Raw genomic sequence first — 19654 nt, forward strand, 5'->3', positions numbered from 1 at the left:
GCCTCTCCTTCTCCATGAACTCAGAAGCTGCCTCTCCTTCCCCATGAACTCAGAAGCTGCCTCTCCTTCCCCATGAACTCAGAAGCTACCTCTCCTTCCCCATGAACTCAGAAGCCACCTCTCCTTCCCCATGAACTCAGAAGCTGCCTCTCCTTCCCCATGAACTCAGAAGCTGCCTCTCCTTCCCCATGAACTCAGAAGCCACCTCTCCTTCCCCATGAACTCAGAAGCTACCTCTCCTTCCCCATGAACTCAGAAGCTACCTCTCCTTCCCCATGAACTCAGAAGCTGCCTCTCCTTCCCCATGAACTCAGAAGCTACCTCTCCTTCCCCATGAACTCAGAAGCTACCTCTCCTTCCCCATGAACTCAGAAGCTACCTCTCCTTCCCCATGAACTCAGAAGCTACCTCTCCTTCCCCATGAACTCAGAAGCTACCTCTCCTTCCCCATGAACTCAGAAGCTACCTCTCCTTCCCCATGAACTCAGAAGCTACCTCTCCTTCCCCATGAACTCAGAAGCTACCTCTCCTTCCCCGTGAACTCAGAAGCTACCTCTCCTTCCCCATGAACTCAGAAGCTACCTCTCCTTACCCATTAACTCAGAAGCTGCCTCTCCTTCCCCATGAACTCAGAAGCTGCCTCTCCTTCCCCATGAACTCAGAAGCTACCTCTCCTTCCCCGTGAACTCAGAAGCTACCTCTCCTTCCCCATGAACTCAGAAGCTACCTCTCCTTCCCCATGAACTCAGAAGCTACCTCTCCTTCCCCATGAACTCAGAAGCTACCTCTCCTTCCCCATGAACTCAGAAGCTACCTCTCCTTCCCCATGAACTCAGAAGCCGCCTCTCCTTCCCCATGAACTCAGAAGCTACCTCTCCTTCCCCATGAACTCAGAAGCTACCTCTCCTTCCCCATGAACTCAGAAGCCGCCTCTCCTTCCCCATGAACTCAGAAGCCACCTCTCCTTCCCCATGAACTCAGAAGCTACCTCTCCTTCCCCATGAACTCAGAAGCTATCTCTCCTTCCCCATGAACTCAGAAGCTACCTCTCCTTCCCCATGAACTCAGAAGCTACCTCTCCTTCCCCATGAACTCAGAAGCTACCTCTCCTTCCCCATGAACTCACAAACCACCTCTCCTTCTTCGTCAACTTAATCTTCACAATCCCTGTTTTCTTTGATCAGTTCTTCACTAACCACATAGGAGAATCAGTTCCTTAACACAAAAAAATAATTTTTTCTCCTAAGGGTAAGTGGGACCTAGAGAGAGAGAGATCTCAGCAGCGCCACTCTCCACAAGGTGCTTACTTGATTAAGAGCAAACACATCACTTTTTAGTATAAATTATGCGGAATTTTTTATTTTTCGTGTATTTTTTCATGGTTTGTAGTCTGACTTAAAAGGAATTACAGATATGATTATGTCTGCGACTGATTGGCTTAGAAATCCTCTGCTTATAATAATAAGTCAGTCAAAATGACAGCAGCTTGATAATGGTGGCTGCAAACTGTTAAGATATATGAAAATTGGTAATGACGGTGAATTAGTAAATTTAATGCTGAAAACACTGAATAATCAAACAGTTCCAATGGCTTGTAAGTATACAACTTTAATGTATTATTGGACCTCTGTACTATGCAGTGCCCGGCGTGTCCGCTGGGTCGTACACAAAATTTACACAGGATTCAGCAGGACCTGGGTATTTACTTCTAATCTCTCAACATAAATTCTCAATTTGAGCCGACTATTTGTCGAATGAGGATCTGGCACACACTCCTATATTCACGTTTTTTTCAGGTGCCCCTGCTTCCCCTCTGTGTAACTTGCAACGTGCAGCTGACTGTGGAACATATTTAAACACTTTAGGCATTTTCGCTTTCGCTGTGGTTGTAAAATTACCGGGGTGCCTGGACCTGGAGACCTGGAGAGAGTTTCGGGGGTCAACGCCCCCGCGGCCCGGTCTGTGACCAGGCCTCCTGGTGGATCAGCGCCTGATCAACCAGGCTGTTGCTGCTGGCTGCACGCAAACCAACGTACGAGCCACAGCCCGGCTGATCAGGAACTGACTTTAGGTGCTTGTCCAGTGCCAGCTTGAAGACTGCCAGGGGTCTGTTGGTAATCCCCCTTATGTGTGCTGGGAGGCAGTTGAACAGTCTCGGGCCCCTGACACTTATTGTATGGTCTCTTAACGTGCTAGTGACACCCCTGCTTTTCATTGGGGGGATGGTGCATCGTCTGCCAAGTCTTTTGCTTTCGTAGTGAGTGATTTTCGTGTGCAAGTTCGGTACTAGTCCCTCTAGGATTTTCCAGGTGTATATAATCATGTATCTCTCCCTCCTGCGTTCCAGGGAATACAGGTTTAGAAACCTCAAGCGCTCCCAGTAATTGAGGTGTTTTATCTCCGTTATGCGCGCCGTGAAAGTTCTCTGTACATTTTCTAGGTCGGCAATTTCACCTGCCTTGAAAGGTGCTGTTAGAGTGCAGCAATATTCCAGCCTAGATAGAACAAGTGACCTGAAGAGTGTCATCATGGGCTTGGCCTCCCTAGTTTTGAAGGTTCTCATTATCCATCCTGTCATTTTTCTAGCAGATGCGATTGATACAATGTTATGGTCCTTGAAGGTGAGATCCTCCGACATAATCACTCCCAGGTCTTTGACGTTGGTGTTTCGCTCTATTTCGTGGCCAGAATTTGTTTTGTACTCTGATGAAGATTTAATTTCCTCATGTTTACCATATCTGAGTAATTGAAATTTCTCATCGTTGAACTTCATATTGTTTTCTGCAGCCCACTGAAAGATTTGGTTGATGTCCGCCTGGAGCCTTGCAGTGTCTGCAATGGAAGACACTGTCATGCAGATTCGGGTGTCATCTGCAAAGGAAGACACGGTGCTGTGGCTGACATCCTTGTCTATGTCGGATATGAGGATGAGGAACAAGATGGGAGCTAGTACTGTGCCTTGTGGAACAGAGCTTTTCACCGTAGCTGCCTCGGACTTTACTCTGTTGACGACTACTCTCTGTGTTCTGTTAGTGAGGAAATTATAGATCCATCGACCGACTTTTCCTGTTATTCCTTTAGCGCGCATTTTGTGCGCTATTACGCCATGGTCACACTTGTCGAAGGCTTTTGCAAAGTCTGTATATATTACATCTGCATTCTTTTTGTCTTCTAGTGCATTTAGGACCTTGTCGTAGTGATCCAGTAGCTGAGACAGACAGGAGCGACCTGTTCTAAACCCATGTTGCCCTGGGTTGTGTAACTGATGGGTTTCTAGATGGGTGGTGATCTTGCTTCTTAGGACCCTTTCAAAGATTTTTATGATATGGGATGTTAGTGCTATTGGTCTGTAGTTCTTTGCTGTTGCTTTACTGCCCCCTTTGTGGAGTGGGGCTATGTCTGTTGTTTTTAGTAACTGAGGGACGACCCCCGTGTCCATGCTCCCTCTCCATAGGATGGAAAAGGCTCGTGATAGGGGCTTCTTGCAGTTCTTGATGAACACAGAGTTCCATGAGTCTGGCCCTGGGGCAGAGTGCATGGGCATGTCATTTATCGCCTGTTCGAAGTCATTTGGCGTCAGGATAACATCGGATAGGCTTGTGTTAATCAAATTTTGTGGCTCTCTCATAAAAAATTCATTTTGATCTTCGACTCTCAGTCTGGTTAGCGGCTTGCTAAAAACTGAGTCATATTGGGACTTGAGTAGCTCACTCATTTCCTTGCTGTCATCTGTGTAGGACCCATCTTGTTTAAGTAGGGGCCCAATACTGGGCGTTGTTCTCGATTTTGATTTGGCATAGGAGAAGAAATACTTTGGGTTTCTTTCGATTTCATTTATAGCTTTTAGTTCTTCCCGCGATTCCTGACTCCTAAAGGATTCTTTTAGCTTAAGTTCGATGCTTGCTATTTCTCTGACCAGTGTCTCCCTGCGCATTTCAGATATATTGACCTCTTTTAGCCGCTCTGTTATTCTTTTCCGTCGCCTGTAAAGGGAGCGCCTGTCTCTTTCTATTTTACATCTACTCCTTTTTCTTAGAGGAATAAGCCTTGTGCATACATCGAGTGCCACCGAGTTAATCTGTTCTAGGCATAAGTTTGGGTCTGTGTTGCTTAGTATATCTTCCCAGCTTATATCGGTTAGGACTTGGTTTACTTGGTCCCACTTTATGTTTTTGTTATTGAAGTTGAATTTGGTGAATGCTCCCTCGTGACTAGTCTCATTTTGTCGGTCTGGGGCTCCTCGCATACATGTCTGAACCTCAATTATGTTGTGATCTGAGTATATTGTTTTTGATATGGTGACATTTCTTATCAGATCATCATTGTTAGTGAATATGAGGTCTAGTGTATTCTCCAGTCTAGTAGGCTCTATTATTTGCTATTATTATTATTATTATTATTATTATTATTATTATTTGCCTGTAGGAACCTCGAGGAACTTTCAGATGTCTCTTGACATCTGACTTTTAGGGGAGTTTTTAACTGTTGGTTATTTTGTTTAACTTTGTTTTTTTTTTATATTTTTCTAGTAGTTTTTTATGGCCTAATTTTACTTTGGATGTTCTTATGCGTATGGTAGTTTTTATTGCCAAGAGTATGGAGTGATCAACCAGGTGAGAGCACTCTTCTAATCTCGGCACTTCCTTTCATGCAACTCTCCTCTTTTCCATTACTGCTTTTGTCAATGTATACCACATCTGGTTTGTTGAATGTAAATTCCCACAAATGTTCCATTAGACAGAGGTCCCCCACAAATGTTCCATTGGACAAAGGTCCACAAATGTTTCGTTGGACAAAGGTCCCCCCACAGATGTTAAATTGGACACAGGTGCCCACATATGTCCCACTGGACAGAGGTCCCCCACAGATGTGTGCTTCCCTTCAATTAATTGTGTTTGTGGGGAGTAGTGAACGCTCTCTCCTAGACTTAATCTTTTATCCAACAATGTCCTGCACCCAGCCTCTTAATCAACAACGTCCTGGACCCAGCCTCTTAATCAACAATGTCCTAGACCCAGCCTCTTAATCAACAATGTCCTGGACCCAGCCTCTTAATCAACAATGTCGTAGACCCAGCCTCTTAATCAACAACGTCCTGGACCCAGCCTCTTAATCAACAATGTCCTAGACCCAGCCTCTTAATCAACAATGTCCTGGACCCAGCCTCTTAATCAACAATGTCCTGGACCCAGCCTCTTAACAATGTCCTGGACCCAGCCTCTTAATCAACAATGTCCTAGACCCAGCCTCTTAATCAACAATGTCCTAGACCCAGCCTCTTAATCAACAATGTCCTGGACCCAGCCTCTTAATCAACAATGTCCTGGACCCAGCCTCTTATCTGATAATATCCTGGAACCAGCCTCTTATCTAACAGTATCGTTGACTCGACCTCTTATTCAAACAGTATCCTAGACTCAGCCTCTTATCCAACAATATCTTAGACCCAGCCTCTTGTCCAATAATGTTCTAGTGTAATGACTTAAATTGTTCTCACTAATTTGTGTTTACGAGGTGTCGAGTACTGGTCGCCTGTTCCACCTCTAGTTTCATGGACCAGCGGGACTGGTGTCTGGTCCATTGCCTTAAAGCTGTGTATAAATCTTGTCTCTGTCAGATTTAGTTCATCCACTTCCCTTCCACCCTGAAATCCGAAAAAGTATTTCCTGACATCCCTGTGACTCATCTGTGTTTTTAACTCAGGGTGGGTGGTGGACCAATATGTAGGTGGGAGTGGATGGTTTTGAGAATTGCCTGCCCAGGATGGGTCAGTAGGCCTGCTACAATGTTCCTCCAATATGTTCATGTGGAAGAAGATACCTTTGTACAGTTCAGGACATTTATTAGAGGAAAAGTTTCGCCACCAGGTTGATGTATTGATTACATCATCATCATTTCGCTACCTCACCTGCTGCCTTTGTATTTAACTGAAGAAGCTACTGTTTAGGCAAAACTTTTCAACAATAAAGATACCTAACTTTTGCACATGTCTTAATCATCTGGCTTCTTCAGACAATTGTGGCGAACCGTTTTCTCAAATAAATGTTATGAACTACACAAACACATCTTGTCGGTATCACCATACCATTTTTCAGTTATATTCATCATGTTCCTCGCATTTCAGTCGGTCCCTATCCACCCTATCAATTCCTCAGAGTATCTCGCATTTCCTGTTCTTGTGTACACCCCTTCCCCTTTCTAGTATGAGTGCGAAGCAAGACCAGACCCACGCCCACCACCGCCCCCACCAGCATTGCGAACATGTACCTCTGCTGTGGGCGGGGCGTGGGCGGGGCAAGTAAACAGTGTTACCCAGCCCTCTACGGAAGGACTTTGGTTGACCTTGTATCACTGGTGTGGTTGTGGGAGGTGTGGAGGACAGGTGTACTAGGGGTGTAACTGGTGGACAGGTGTACTGGGGATGTAACTGGTGGACAGGTGTACTGGAGGAGTAACTAGTGGACAGGTGTACTGGGGATGTAACTGGTGGACAGGTGTACTGGGGTGTAACTGGTGGACAGGTGTATGGGGGAGTAACTAGTGGACAGGTGTATGGGGGAGTAACTAGTGGACAGGTGTGCTCTCTCTCTCTCTCTCTCTCTCTCTCTCTCTCTCTCTCTCTCTCCTGCAGTGGTCGTTCACTCTCTACATAGTCAAGAAAACCTGTTAACTGCTCACAACGTCACAAAGCACATGGAAAAATATTTGAGCACTGCCATAACACACTGGAGTGGGAGAGATGGTAAGATGTGGAGAAACCCGGAGAACAGCAGGGGGCTGCCTCTCACCTAGCCACCCACTCATCTTCCTCCCCTTCATATTCCCTTCCTAGTTTCCCTCCTCTTCGTCCCTTTTCCCTTTCCCTCTGTGTCCCCGTCCCCCTCCTCCTTTTTCCTAAGCCTCTCCATTTCTCCTTTCGTCTCATATTATCTCATCCCATATATTTCCAGTGCTCCGTAATCTATTTCACTCGCCCCTGATTCCTTCTTTCCCTTCGCCCTTCTTTTCTCCTTCCTCATCCCTCCTCTCCTCATTTTTTCTCCATCTTCCGCCACCTTTTGGTGTAGTGTGTTCACCCTGTCCGTTTCCGTTGGCATTATGTTGTTTGGGAGCCGCTTTTCGCTTCCTCTTGTCGATAGACATTTGGCCTGGTGTGTGTGTGTGTGTGTGTGTGTGTGTGTGTGTGTGTGTGTGTGTGTGTTACCATTTTGTCTTAGGCACATGTCAATTAGACACTAAGCCTGTTGTATATGCATGTATGTGTGTGTTTGTGTACTCGCCTAATTGTGGTTGCAGGGATCGATTCATAGCTCCTGGCCTCGCCTCTTCACTGGTCGCTACATGATCACTCTTCCTGCTCCATGAACTTTATCATACTTCTTCTTAAAGCTATGTATGGATCCTGCCTCCACTACATCACTTCCCAGACTATTCCACTTCCCGACAACTCTGCGACTGAAGAAATACTTCCTAACATCCCTGTGATGTTAGGAAGTCTTCAACTTCCAACTGTGACCCCTTGTTGCTGTGTCGCATCTCTGGAACATCCTGTCTCTGTCCACCTTGTGGATTCCTCTCAGTATTAAATATGTCGTTATCATATCCCCCCCTCTCTCCTGTCCTACAGTGTCGTCAGGTCTATTTCCTTTAACCTCTCCTCGTAGGACATGCCCCTTAGCTCCGGGACTAGTCTTGTTGCAAACCTTTGCACTTTCTCCAATTTTCTTACGTTGTTGGCTAGGTGTGTGTGTATGTTGTCATGGTAACCAGACTTGAGGCGTGTCTAACTCCTAGACAGACAGACAGCAGACACACAGGAACGTGTTTTAAAGGTCAAGGACCCTGCGGCCCGGTCCCAGACTGAACCTCCCGCTGGATGACCCGATCTACCTACCTAGAGTCTACCTCGAGGGTATTCCGGGGATCAACACCCCCGCGGCCCGGGTATATGTCCAGCTCCCTCTTGAAGACAACCATTGGTAATTCCCCGTATGGCTGGTGGGAGGCTGTTGAACAGTCTTGGGCCCCGGACACTTACCGTGTTTTCTCTTAGTGTACCAGTCGCGCGCTTACTTTTCACTGGGCGTATGTTGCATCGCCTGCCAAATCTTTTGCTTTCGTAGGGAGTGATTTCTGTGTGCAGATTAGAGACCAGTCCCTCCAGGATCTTCCAGGTGTAGATTATGATGCATCTCTCTCGCCTGCGCTCCAGTGAGTACAAGTCAGGCACTTCCAAGCGTTCCCAGTAAAGGTTCTCAGTACATTCTCTAGATCTGCAATTTCACCTGCCTTGAATGGAGATGCTAATGTACAGCAGTATTCCAGGCTAGAGAGAATATCATTGATCCTTGAAGTTGAGATCCTCAACATTACCATTCCCAGGTTCTTCACATTACTTTTCCGCTCTATTGTGTGATTAGACTTTGTAGTAGACTCACTTCTAGCTATTGTTTCCTCCTGTTTCTCATAACGGAGTAGTTGGAATTTGTCTTCATTGAACATCATATTGTTCTCCATTGCCCATTGGAAAACTTGGTCTATATCTTCTTGGAGATTTGCCGTGTCCTCAGTGGATAACACTCGTGCAGGTCCTAGTATCGTCTGCAAAGGATGATAGGGTGCTATGGTTTACATCTCTGTCTATGTCTGATATGAGAATGACGAACAAGATAGGGGCGTGCACTATGCCTTGTGAAACAGAGTTCTTCGCTATGGCAGCTTCCGATTTAACTCTGTTTGCCACTACTCTTTGTGTTCGATTGGTTAGAAAGTTGAAGATCCATCTGCCTACTTTGCCGGTTATCCCTTTAGTAAGCATTTTGTGTGCTATTACACCATGGTCGCACTTGTCAAAGGCTTTTACAAAATCTGTGTATACTACATCTGCATTCTGTTTGTTTTCCAGTGCATCCAAGACCATATCATGGTGGTCCAGTAGTTGCGAGGGGCAGGATCGACCTGCTCTGAACCCATGTTGCCCTGGCTTGTGCAGTTTTTGGGCAACAACCTGACTGTTGGCACTAGCTGCTTGAAGTTTAACGTATCTACCACAGCCCGGCTGATCATGTTAGGTCATACTGTTCTAAATGAATTATTTTGCTTGACGGGGGTCATGAACGTCAGCTTAATATTTCAAAGCAACCAGTCAAAGTGTTGTTAACCCAAAGCGACACGCATTTAATAAATCATGGAACGGGTGGGGGTTCGAACCCACCTCAAGTGAGTCATAAAATTCACAAACCAGTGCATTAACCATTGAGCCACCTGGCTCTAATAAGAATCCAACTAGGTATATTTATGTACACCATAGGGAGGTTAGCATGGGCCACCGCTGTGACCAAAAATGCAGGTTTTTACACATGAATCCCACACCAGCGTGGCTGTGGCTAACTAGCTCAAGTTGGCATGCGCGTTTTAGAACTAGCTTGCCTTGTTTTAAACCCCACCCGTCCCGTGGTTTGTTTACAATCATGTTATTACATTTATATTTTTTCCTATAAATTTCCTAAAATTGAAATGGGATTTGTACCCTTTAATTATTTTAATTGCATCTAAATACGTTATTAATCTAAATCTGGTTGTAAAAGAAGTTAAATAAAATAAAAGGCAACAGATAGCGGTGTGACTTTGTTGCATTACTCGGACGTTTTGCCCTTGGCCGACGCTGGTCAATTAACTGTTGTAGGCAACCAGACTCATCATTGTCATGGCCTTGTCATTCACGCAACTCTAAAGACGATTTTCTTCAAAGTTGCCCCGACCCTGTGCCAGGGATGGACTAGTATAACGCGCGTTGTCACGTGGATGGAGGGGATATTATTTTGGGCACCTGGATTCTTCCGTTGATGGTTGTGGAGTGCAACTTTATGTACACATGGTACAGTCCAGAACTTTAGTTTTCAAATGTCATCTGCCCTCCTTCCTCCCCTCCTTTGAAGTATAACTGTTCCATATAATTCAATATCAGGTATGGGACCTCACATGGTTTACAGTTCGAGTCAGAGGTAGATGAACTCAGAATACCGTCTGTTATAGAGGTTAGCCTGCTAGTTGCTGAGGTGTATAGTTATTGTATTGGTTATCGTAATTTACCGGTACTATAATTTTCACTGATTTGTATTTCCGATGCATTACTCGGGCATACTTATTTTGGTACATTTCTGTTGCTTTATTACCGGTTTCGATTCTGTTTATTACCAGTGATTTTAAATAGGTCCTTCGTTATAATTATTTGTTCTTTTTAATTTAGCCTCCCTATTTCGATTATCCCTTCATGGAATATCTCAATCCACTATGCAATTACAATACGTCTCACAGCACCGAAATACGTGTCAGTAATGTATGTAAATGTAGTGCCCAGTAATGTAGTAATGGGCGCCCCCTTACATCTGTGTATGCAATATTCAAGTATAACTCTTATAGCCGTTGGCATCTAAGTTCATCTGGGTTCAAAACCTGGAGCGGTAGTGTAAGCAAGTCGTCACTACAATTCTATCCACATACTCCTGTACAAGAAACGGAAGAACTAAGTGGTCTGTTACTACTTTCCCTCATCTGCTGAACCCATCGACATACCCGGGTAGGTATGGCTGTGGATAACGCTGTGTCTTTCAAACATTTCACTGTTGCTAAGGCACTCAAATGGAGGAATGATGGAGACACCTTAAACAGTGAAAATGCAACTTTTTTTTTTTATTGGATCACACTCGGTGGGCTCTTGTTTAATGTTCACACGGCAGAACTTATTTTATCGCCTTATCTTGTATGTGTATATTTTTTTTACCTTGTGGAATGTTACAATTGGTCATTTTTTATGGATAGAAGACAACCTAACCTAACTGAGAAATAGCTGGAAAATGTGTGTGAGATATGCACTTAAATGCTCAGGATGGGTTGATCACGGATCAGTCATATGAATATAAAGGTTATCTGATGTTAGCCATCTAGTGATCTCTGGGCTCGAGCATTCCTCACATGACGTGTTTCCGATGTTCCCATGTAGCTTCTCTGTGCTTACCCCGACCACTCTTACATCCAAGTAACATTCTGCTCATGTCTTTTGAATTTTTTATGTATTAAGAGCAAAGAGCACAATACCGTGACTGGAACAATACACAAATAGCCCACACTAACACACACGAGTGAGGGAACCAATATATTTAGGCGAGGGGTGACAAGGACGGGATCAAGAGAGGAAGATAAAGTAGTAGTGGTAGTGGAAAGGCTGGTAGTGGAAGTATTTTCGAACCGAAACGTCGTCGTACGTTTCCCTTTCCTATCTACGGATTATTTGTGTATTTTATGTATTAGTTTGTCAGGATTGATGAATTTTGACCAATTTACTTTAACTTGGCCTAGGGAATGTACGCAAACAACTCTTAAGAGCAACACATGGAAAAGCAGCTGTGAAAGGTGTTACTTTTCGTATGTGCTCTTAACTGTGTATAAGTGCACACTCTTGGTAGGGCAGAAATGCGAGTTAAGGAGTGCCGTTATGTTTGTAGCACCTTGTGTTAATATGATGTGGGGGAGTGCCAGTTGCCGCGCCTATCTGATGCCTGGCTTGTGTTGGGTGGCTATGATTGTGGGGTGTTTGGTTGATGTACAGTGTTTCGTTGGTGTGTGGTGATTGGTTTTGTTGGAAATGCTGGAAATCAGCGGGTGATGTGGAGGGAACGCATTGTTCTCTTCTGAGATTATATGACCGTGTTGTGATGCTGAACAGTCATGGTGAGAATAACAAGTGGCAGTACCGTTGCTGGAACAATACACACACAACCCACACTTAGAAGGGGAAACTTATGATAACGTTTCTGTCCGTCTTAGCCCATTGACGGATCAAAACGTAATAAGTTTCCTATGTGCAGGTTATTTTTGAGTAGATATGGTGATAATGGCGTTGAGTGGATCATGTGATACAAGCATTATCTTGTTTTTTTCTACGCTCTGTGTGTGTGTGTGTTACCATAATATCAAGGAAGCACTGCACTCCTTTCCTATACCTGTTAAATTATTCACTTTTCTTTTTTAACGTTCCTTGACAACATACCCAAACACTCAGGCTCAGGCCCAAACTGGTAGAACTGTTCATTAAGAACTACAAGAAACCCCTTTCGCGTGCCCTAAGATACTATGGAGAAGGAGCAGAGACACAAGTGAAATTCCAGTCTCTAAAAACAACGGATATAGCCCCACTCCATAAAGGTGGCAACAAAGCAATAGCTAAGAACTCTAGACCAACAGCGCTAACGTCCCACATCGTAAATATCTTTGAAAGAGTACTAAGAAGCATGATTGCAGATCGCTTGGATTCCTAACAGTTGCACAATCCAGGGCAGCATGGGTTCAGAGCAGGTCGATCCTGCCTCTCACAACTACTGAACCACCATGATATGGTCTTGGATGCACTGAAAGATAAACAGAATACAGATGTAGTATACACAGATTTTGCAAAAGCCTTTGACAAGTGCGATTATTGTGGAATAGCATACAAAATGCGTACTGAAAGGATGACTGGCAAAGTGGGAAGATGGATCTTCAACTTTATAACCAGTCGAACACAAAGAGTGGTGGTAAACAGAGTTAAATCGGAAGCTGCCATAGTGAAGAACTCTGTTCCACAAGGCACAGTACTCGCCCCTATCCTGTTCCTCATCCTCATATCAGACATGGACAGAGATGTAAACCATACCACCGTATCATCCTTTGCAGACGATACTAGGATCTGCATGAGAGTGTCATCCACTGAGGACACGGCAAATCTCCAAGAAGATATAAACCAAGTTTTCCAATGGGCAACGGAGAACAATACGATGTTCAATGAAGACAAATTCCAACTACTCCGTTATGGAAAAATGGGGGAAATACTGAGTATACTACAAACTCTATTCACACAAAAGAGCGGAAAAGTAATGTGGTAATGTTTGAGGATCTTAAAAGACAGAAGCTTACGACGACGTTTCGGCGTAAGCTTCTGTCTTTTATGTGCGGGTTATTTGTGTATCGTTCCAGTCACGGTATTGTGCCTTTTTGTTATTTATTTGAGGATCTTACCTTCAAGCGTCACAACAATGCCACTATCACATTTGCAAGGAAAATAATAGGATGTATAATGAGAAAGTTCAAAACAAGAGATGCCAAGCCAATGGTGATCCTTTTTAAATCACTTGTTCTCTCTAGGCTGGAATACTGCTGTACATTAACATTTCCATTCAAAGCAGGTGAAAATGCAAATCTAGAGAATGTACAGAACCTTTACTGCACATATAAGTTCCGTCAAACACCTTAACTAGTGGAAACGCCTGGAAGCACTTGATTTGTATTCACTGGAACGCAGGCGAGAAAGATGCACCATAATCTACACCTGGAGAGTCTTGGAGGGACTGGTCCCTAATCTAAAACACAGAAATCACTCCCTATGAAAGCAAAAGACTTGGCAGATGGTGCAACATGCCCCCAATGAAAAATAGGGGCTCCATAAGTACACTAAGAGAAAACACAGTAAGTGTCCGGGGCCCAAGACTGTTCAACAGCCTCCCACCAAGCATAAGGGGAATTATCAATAAACCCCTGGCTGCCTTCAAGAGGGAGCCAGACAGATACCTAAAGTCAGTGCCGGATCAGTCGGGCTGTAGTTCGTACGTTGGACTACGTCCGGCCAGCAGTAACAGCCTAGTTGATCAGGCCCTGATCCACCGGGAGGCCTGGTCATGAACCGGGCCGAGGGAGCGTTGATATCCGGAATACCCTCCAGGTAGCAGGTAGATCTTGCGTACCATCTCTAGTTCCAACTTTCACTACCTTTGCATTGGAAAAGTTGTTTGTTAATGTCCATTTGTGTGACGAGCACATCGTGGTGATGTGTTGCCAGACCTACCACCCTGTTTGGCTACTCTTGGTGGCAGTGAAGCATCGGGTAGCCACAAGGACGCTCCTTATTAAGACACGGATTGTCTGGAGGATTTTTTTTTTGTTTTACAGAAATAAATTTTACAGGCGAAGAGCTGTTAGCCTACCTCATTTCATTTTCAAGTCCAGACCTATGTAAGATGTACTACCACCCCTCAGGATGCCACCCACACTAGTCGATTAACACCCAGGTACCTGCTTGCTGCTAAGTAAAGAGGGGTGTACTCTGGGTAGTAGATAAGTAGTACTGCCTGCACCTCCCAGAACTACCCACCATCGAACCACCCACCACCACCATCGAACCACCCACCACCATCTTTTACACCACTTCCATCCTTCCTCTCATTTTCTCTCTTTTTTTTCTATCCCCCTCTCCCTTTCTCAATGTGGTGAGGGAAAGTTTCGGGATGTCGAGCTCCAGCTCACTGTGCGTGTTCGCCTGCTGCGTACGTGCGTTGGAAGGTGGCCCAGTAGTATTAACTGATTAGGAGAAAGTACAGCAAAGTACAGCGTTGTGGGTCAGGACTATGAGGTCTTGCTGGGGTGAGGGGGAGGGGGAGGGATGGTCTAACACGTGTCTGCACTTCTTGGCGGGGATGTTATTCTCATAGACAACCCAGTTTGTTTGACATCCTCTGTTTTGTTATGCAGTCTTCCTCCTCAATTTCTGCAAGTTTCCTATGTATAGCAGCAGAAATGTTAAATTTAATAGGCGACATAAGGCTGTAGAAAGGTATATTGAGCCACAAGCGTCTGGGATGGTATCCTGTAGAACCCAAGCAACGTTTGTATCAGTAAGTATATGACGCATTTTGTGAGGAAGAAAACTCTTCTGAAGGACATCTTTTATCTTTACTTTGGTGTACCTGGTAAAAGATGACACCATTTTGGGCTTAATATTTTAGTATGCCTGCTATCATGATGGGGGACAGCAAAGGTACCATGACTGTACCCTGTATCTCTGAGTTGCAATGGTGCTCGAGCAGTACCGTGCACTACTGAACCTTTCTTATTTAGCTAAGACTGGATATTGTATTGATTATCACCTTGGAGGGTATGATGATTTGTGTGGCTTGGTGCTAGTGGTATGTGAAAGGTATACTGATGTGTGTGGTCTGATGATAGTGCTATGTATGTATTTTGTATGTATGGAGTGGGGTCCACAGGTGTGGGTCGAGCAGTAGGGGAGGGGATGGGGGGGTGAAGGCAAGATGCTAGTGACTAGTAAAACTCACTGAGGCAGCTTTCACCAAGATCTCCTCATCATTTGGCTTCACACTCAGGTGGATTTATGCAACTCTCACACCATTAATATTCCTTCCCTGTACCCCGTATCAGTCCCACCACATCAAGAATGATTTTTTTTGTGAGGAGGTAAACTAGTTAGGGTCAGTAAGCTCAAGGAACGGTGGGTTAATATTTTATGTATTTTTGTTTAAGTGGTAGTAGTTAGGGCTCTATTTTTTGTCTAATAACAGTGATACCTGTCTCTGCGCTCCTGAACCTTGTTGTTTAGAGGCAGTTTTAGTAGTTTTACAGTCGAATCTTTCACCCGCCACTCTGACTTGTTCAGTGCCCGTACTCTGCAGGATACTGAAGGTGGGGTGGGTAGGTAATGTTGTGATTTGATGGGTCGCTCAGATCAAGATATGTCTGCACTTCAGGAAATAAATCTTGTGTGTGAAGATTTTTTAGATTTTGCCACCGAAGTGGCTAGTTTATTGTGCACCCCATATCCATCCTGTGGACGGTAGCGCGAGAGCATGTGGATACACAAAAGGCCTAGGAACTAGGCCCCAAAGGGTTAACAGGAATACATATGGATTTATATCTACATATCTATAATTCACTTATCTGTTACAAGCAAATTTAGGAAATTTGCTTAGTATATCTGGTATCATATTTTCATTAATAAGATATCTTGACATGTCACATAGGTTATTATACTGTCTGTCTCTGTATTCCTCAATAAGTGGACAATTAAGCACATAGTGTTCAAGAGAGTGACCATATGCCTGATCACATAATTTACATTTAGTTTGATCATCATCTGTGTGTCTCCCAAACTGCCAGAAGTACTTGTAACCAAGCCTAAGCCTGGCCACTACAACATCAGTCAGTCTGTTCACATTGCAAGTTGCTCCATAAACATACTTATCTACGTTCATGTTATCATAGTGGGTTATAGATCTACTCAGGCTTCTAACTGCATTCCTATAACAATCATCTTCATTATTTACTTCTCTCCTAATATTATTCCTAATGCTAGACACAGTTATACCAAAGTTATATTCTACGTTCTCCTTCTGGATACTCTTCTTGGCTAACATATCAACTTTATCATGAAGGAGTAATCCAATGTGTGATGGGATCCATAGCAATTGTACATTAATTCCTTTGTCCCTAATTTTTGAGTATCTATACCTGGCTTCCCCAATGAGCATGTTGTTGGAGTCATTATATGAGCCAAGAGCCTTCAATGATGACATAGAATCAGTAATGATGATAGAGTCAAGCTCAGTGTCATAGGTTAGCTTTAGCGCCATTAGGATTGCAAACAATTCAGTTTGCAGTGTAGACGCCCAGTTGTTAATTCTTATGCCTAACTCAACAAATTTATTATCGTTCTTAACTAGGGAGGTGGCAACAAGAGCAGATGCAGCCCTGCCAGAAGACTCCTGTTTAGATCCATCAGTGTATATAACTTGTGATAACTTATTACTACCAGCTAGGCGAAAAATTTCTTCTTGAGCAGTTGCTCTAACAAGAGATTTAAGGAAGGGATTACTAGCAATGAGCTTCTTGGGAGGGACTTGTACGTATGTGATATTAAATGAACACATCTTCCATGGAGGGGTGAAATACTCTTGTTGCCTACAGTGATACAGTTCATGCAGGTTATAAAACTTAATGCAATTGCACGTTTTCACAATCCATTTAGATCTGTGTGTATTTACCTCTAGACACTTGGTAAGATTCACTGTGACAGTGTCTGGTTCGTTTCTCAACATTCTAATACCGAGTACAGTGTGTGTGAAGCAGCCGATGCATTAGTTAAAATATAATTATATATATTATTATGGAAGTAGTGTTTGTATTGCTTGGTGAAGAGTTTGTGATGATTGTTATGGCCCCCGCTTTTACACCAGGCCTACCAAATTTGCAGGAAACAACAGGAATAAGAACTATCAGGAGGCATACATGTATACTGAATGAATGTAAGTACAAATTTTTAAGGATGACTTGCCATCATAAGTGTTCGTGAGGCAAAAACTAAGACCATAAATCTTGCCAGAGTGTAAACTATTTAACAGGCTTCAATTTGTCACATGACAGGACGGTAGTGTTGTGATCAGAGCTATACGATAGAGGTGACCAATGTTGATAATTATACCGATAATTGTGATGAGTGATTGTAATTATGACAATGATTTGTGATACTATTAATAATAGTACTGTTTGATTAATAATAATAACACGGGTGTATTAAAGGGTGTTGTCTTGTGTTGCAGATCTTGCAGAACCTAGGCAAGGCAGACCGAACGGTAGACGATGTCTTTGATGATTACGAAATCAACTTCAGCAGACAACAGAACAACGCTAGCCGCCTCCACAAGGAAGTGGCCAACTACCTCAGATGCTGCAGAGGTGGGGGTTAATACTTGACTTCTCTTAAGCTTTCACTTAACCCTTTTTCTCTAAATACCTTCCTCCTTTCTCTACTTGCATTCCTCCTTTCCCTTCCTTTATTTATCTGCCACCTCTGTTTTCCTTTTCCATTTTCCCTTTATGTCGACTGCCCTTCCGCCTCCCATATCCCTCCCTTCATCCCCTTCTCTAGTGTTATAAATTATTTGAGGGTCATATGTTGAAGATGAAATAAACTTTCATTTATTATATTCATGGGAAGCGCTGGTTCGCCCGTGTGGGTGAAGCAGCTCTGTCACACGACCTTCAAGACATCCTAACCCAGATCTTCCAGTGGACCACATAAACCACTATGAGGTATAACCAAAATAAAATTCACTTACTCCGCTATGGAAAGTTTTAGAAAGAAAAGACCGAAACATAACAGAGTGGGCAGTCAGATGATCCTTTAATTAAAGGGGAGGGTGCCTTGATACTGGTGAAGGACTCTTTATACAAGGAATCTGTTATCCTTCCCTTCCTGGCATCAAACATGAATACTTGTATGATTACGGGTTTAGTGCTTCCCCGTGAACATAATAGTATGTAATAAACAAGTAACATCTACGAGGCAAGTGATAGGCTGGCCAACAAAAACTTTCAAAACAGAGAGGACAAGCCAAGGCCACTTATGTTTATAATCTCTAGACTGGAATATTGCTATACACTAGCAGGTAAAACTGCACTTCTGCAAGTAGTACAGAAAACTTTCACTAACCCAAAATTAGTAAGAATACCAGAATATATTCCTGAAACACGGGGGTAAGGGAGAGTTCTTGTAATTTACACCTGGTAAAATAATGGAGGTTCTGGTTCCAAATCTTCACAATGGAATAGCACTTTTAGATAGTAGAAGGTAAGGAAGATATTGTAAGGTGCTACCAGTAACCTAAAAAGCAGAGGGGTAAAAATATAGATACAGTTAGCTAATTATAACTGATTTAAGACTTTCAAGCTTCCTTAACATATAATGGTAATTACTAACATACCTTAACTCTCTTCAAGAACTAACTTGATAAGTTCCTCCAAACCTGATGTCTGCATCGGAAGTCCTGTGTGCTGCAAACCCCCAACAGCCTGACTGATCAAGTCTTTAACCAGGATTGGGATGAGATCGAGCCTCAAAGGCGATGATTTCTTAAACAATAAACAGTTAGGCAAAAGAGAGAAGTGACAAGTGTTTATAGATAATTTAAGAAATGTGAAAAAAAAACCCACTGTGACTGCTGGGCAAGGTATCGGTGTGGGTCTCCAGAGGAACTGTCAACCTGCAGCAGAGATAAACGAAAAACCAAGAAAATGGGAGAGCTTCCAAAAGTTAGAAATTTGTAAATATGATGCCAGGACAATAAAAATAAAACAGTGCAAATGAAGCAGTATCACTGACGAACATATTCACTAGTGTATGAGAAAAGTGATGATAAAATGTTGGACACCTAAAACGACATTCATACACAAAAACTTTCAGCATGGATTGGTTGATGCCAAATTCTGTCTTTCAGTCTGATAGACTTCTATAACATTCACGGAAATAAAGCAGGAAAGATAGCGATGGATAGACGGTAATCACGTATATAAAATGGAAGAACAGGTAGAAACAACAAGGAAACTTTTCAAAAGAATAGAGAAGTGCCTGATGAATAGAAGGTACAAGGTGATAGTAAGAGGATCAGAATGAACACGAGTGATGAGTGGACTTCTCATTACTGTTCTTTACAAGCATAGAGGCCCGGCCAAAGGAAATTTAATTCTGCGTATCACTGCTGAAGTGAAGCTACTTGGGATAACCGGACGAAACAGGAAGAAGCTGTAAGAAGTGAGCGGACTGCGAATGCGATCAAGCAAGTGGCTGTTGGAATTCAAAACTAATAATGCAAAGTAATGAAACCAGGGGATGCAGAGAATGAGAAATAAGATCTCAGAAATAGGATGCAGCGTGAGAAGGACTTCACAGACATTGCATGAGGAGGAATATTTGGAGGTATCAACTGAGTATGTCACCGGCACCAAACATTAAGCATACATGTTTACAGACATGGCCAAAAGTAACTAACTAACC

The 19654-nt window shown here is 43.4% G+C and overlaps 1 protein-coding gene across 9 annotated transcripts in view; it reads left to right on the forward strand.

The window, feature by feature from the left end:
- The window catches only part of Amph (amphiphysin), a 239219-nt gene that overhangs the window by 132873 nt on the left and 86692 nt on the right, over positions 1-19654 (forward strand). For all 9 annotated transcript variants that reach the window (XM_053798291.2, XM_070101290.1, XM_053798290.2 and 6 more), the window contains one exon: positions 17421-17556. In XM_053798291.2, coding sequence (XP_053654266.1) covers positions 17421-17556 — 136 coding nt within the window. The remainder of the gene's footprint in view (positions 1-17420; positions 17557-19654) is intronic.

This window comes from Cherax quadricarinatus, chromosome 76, assembly GCF_038502225.1.
Source record: "Cherax quadricarinatus isolate ZL_2023a chromosome 76, ASM3850222v1, whole genome shotgun sequence".
Classification (NCBI taxonomy): Eukaryota; Metazoa; Arthropoda; class Malacostraca; order Decapoda; family Parastacidae; genus Cherax; species Cherax quadricarinatus.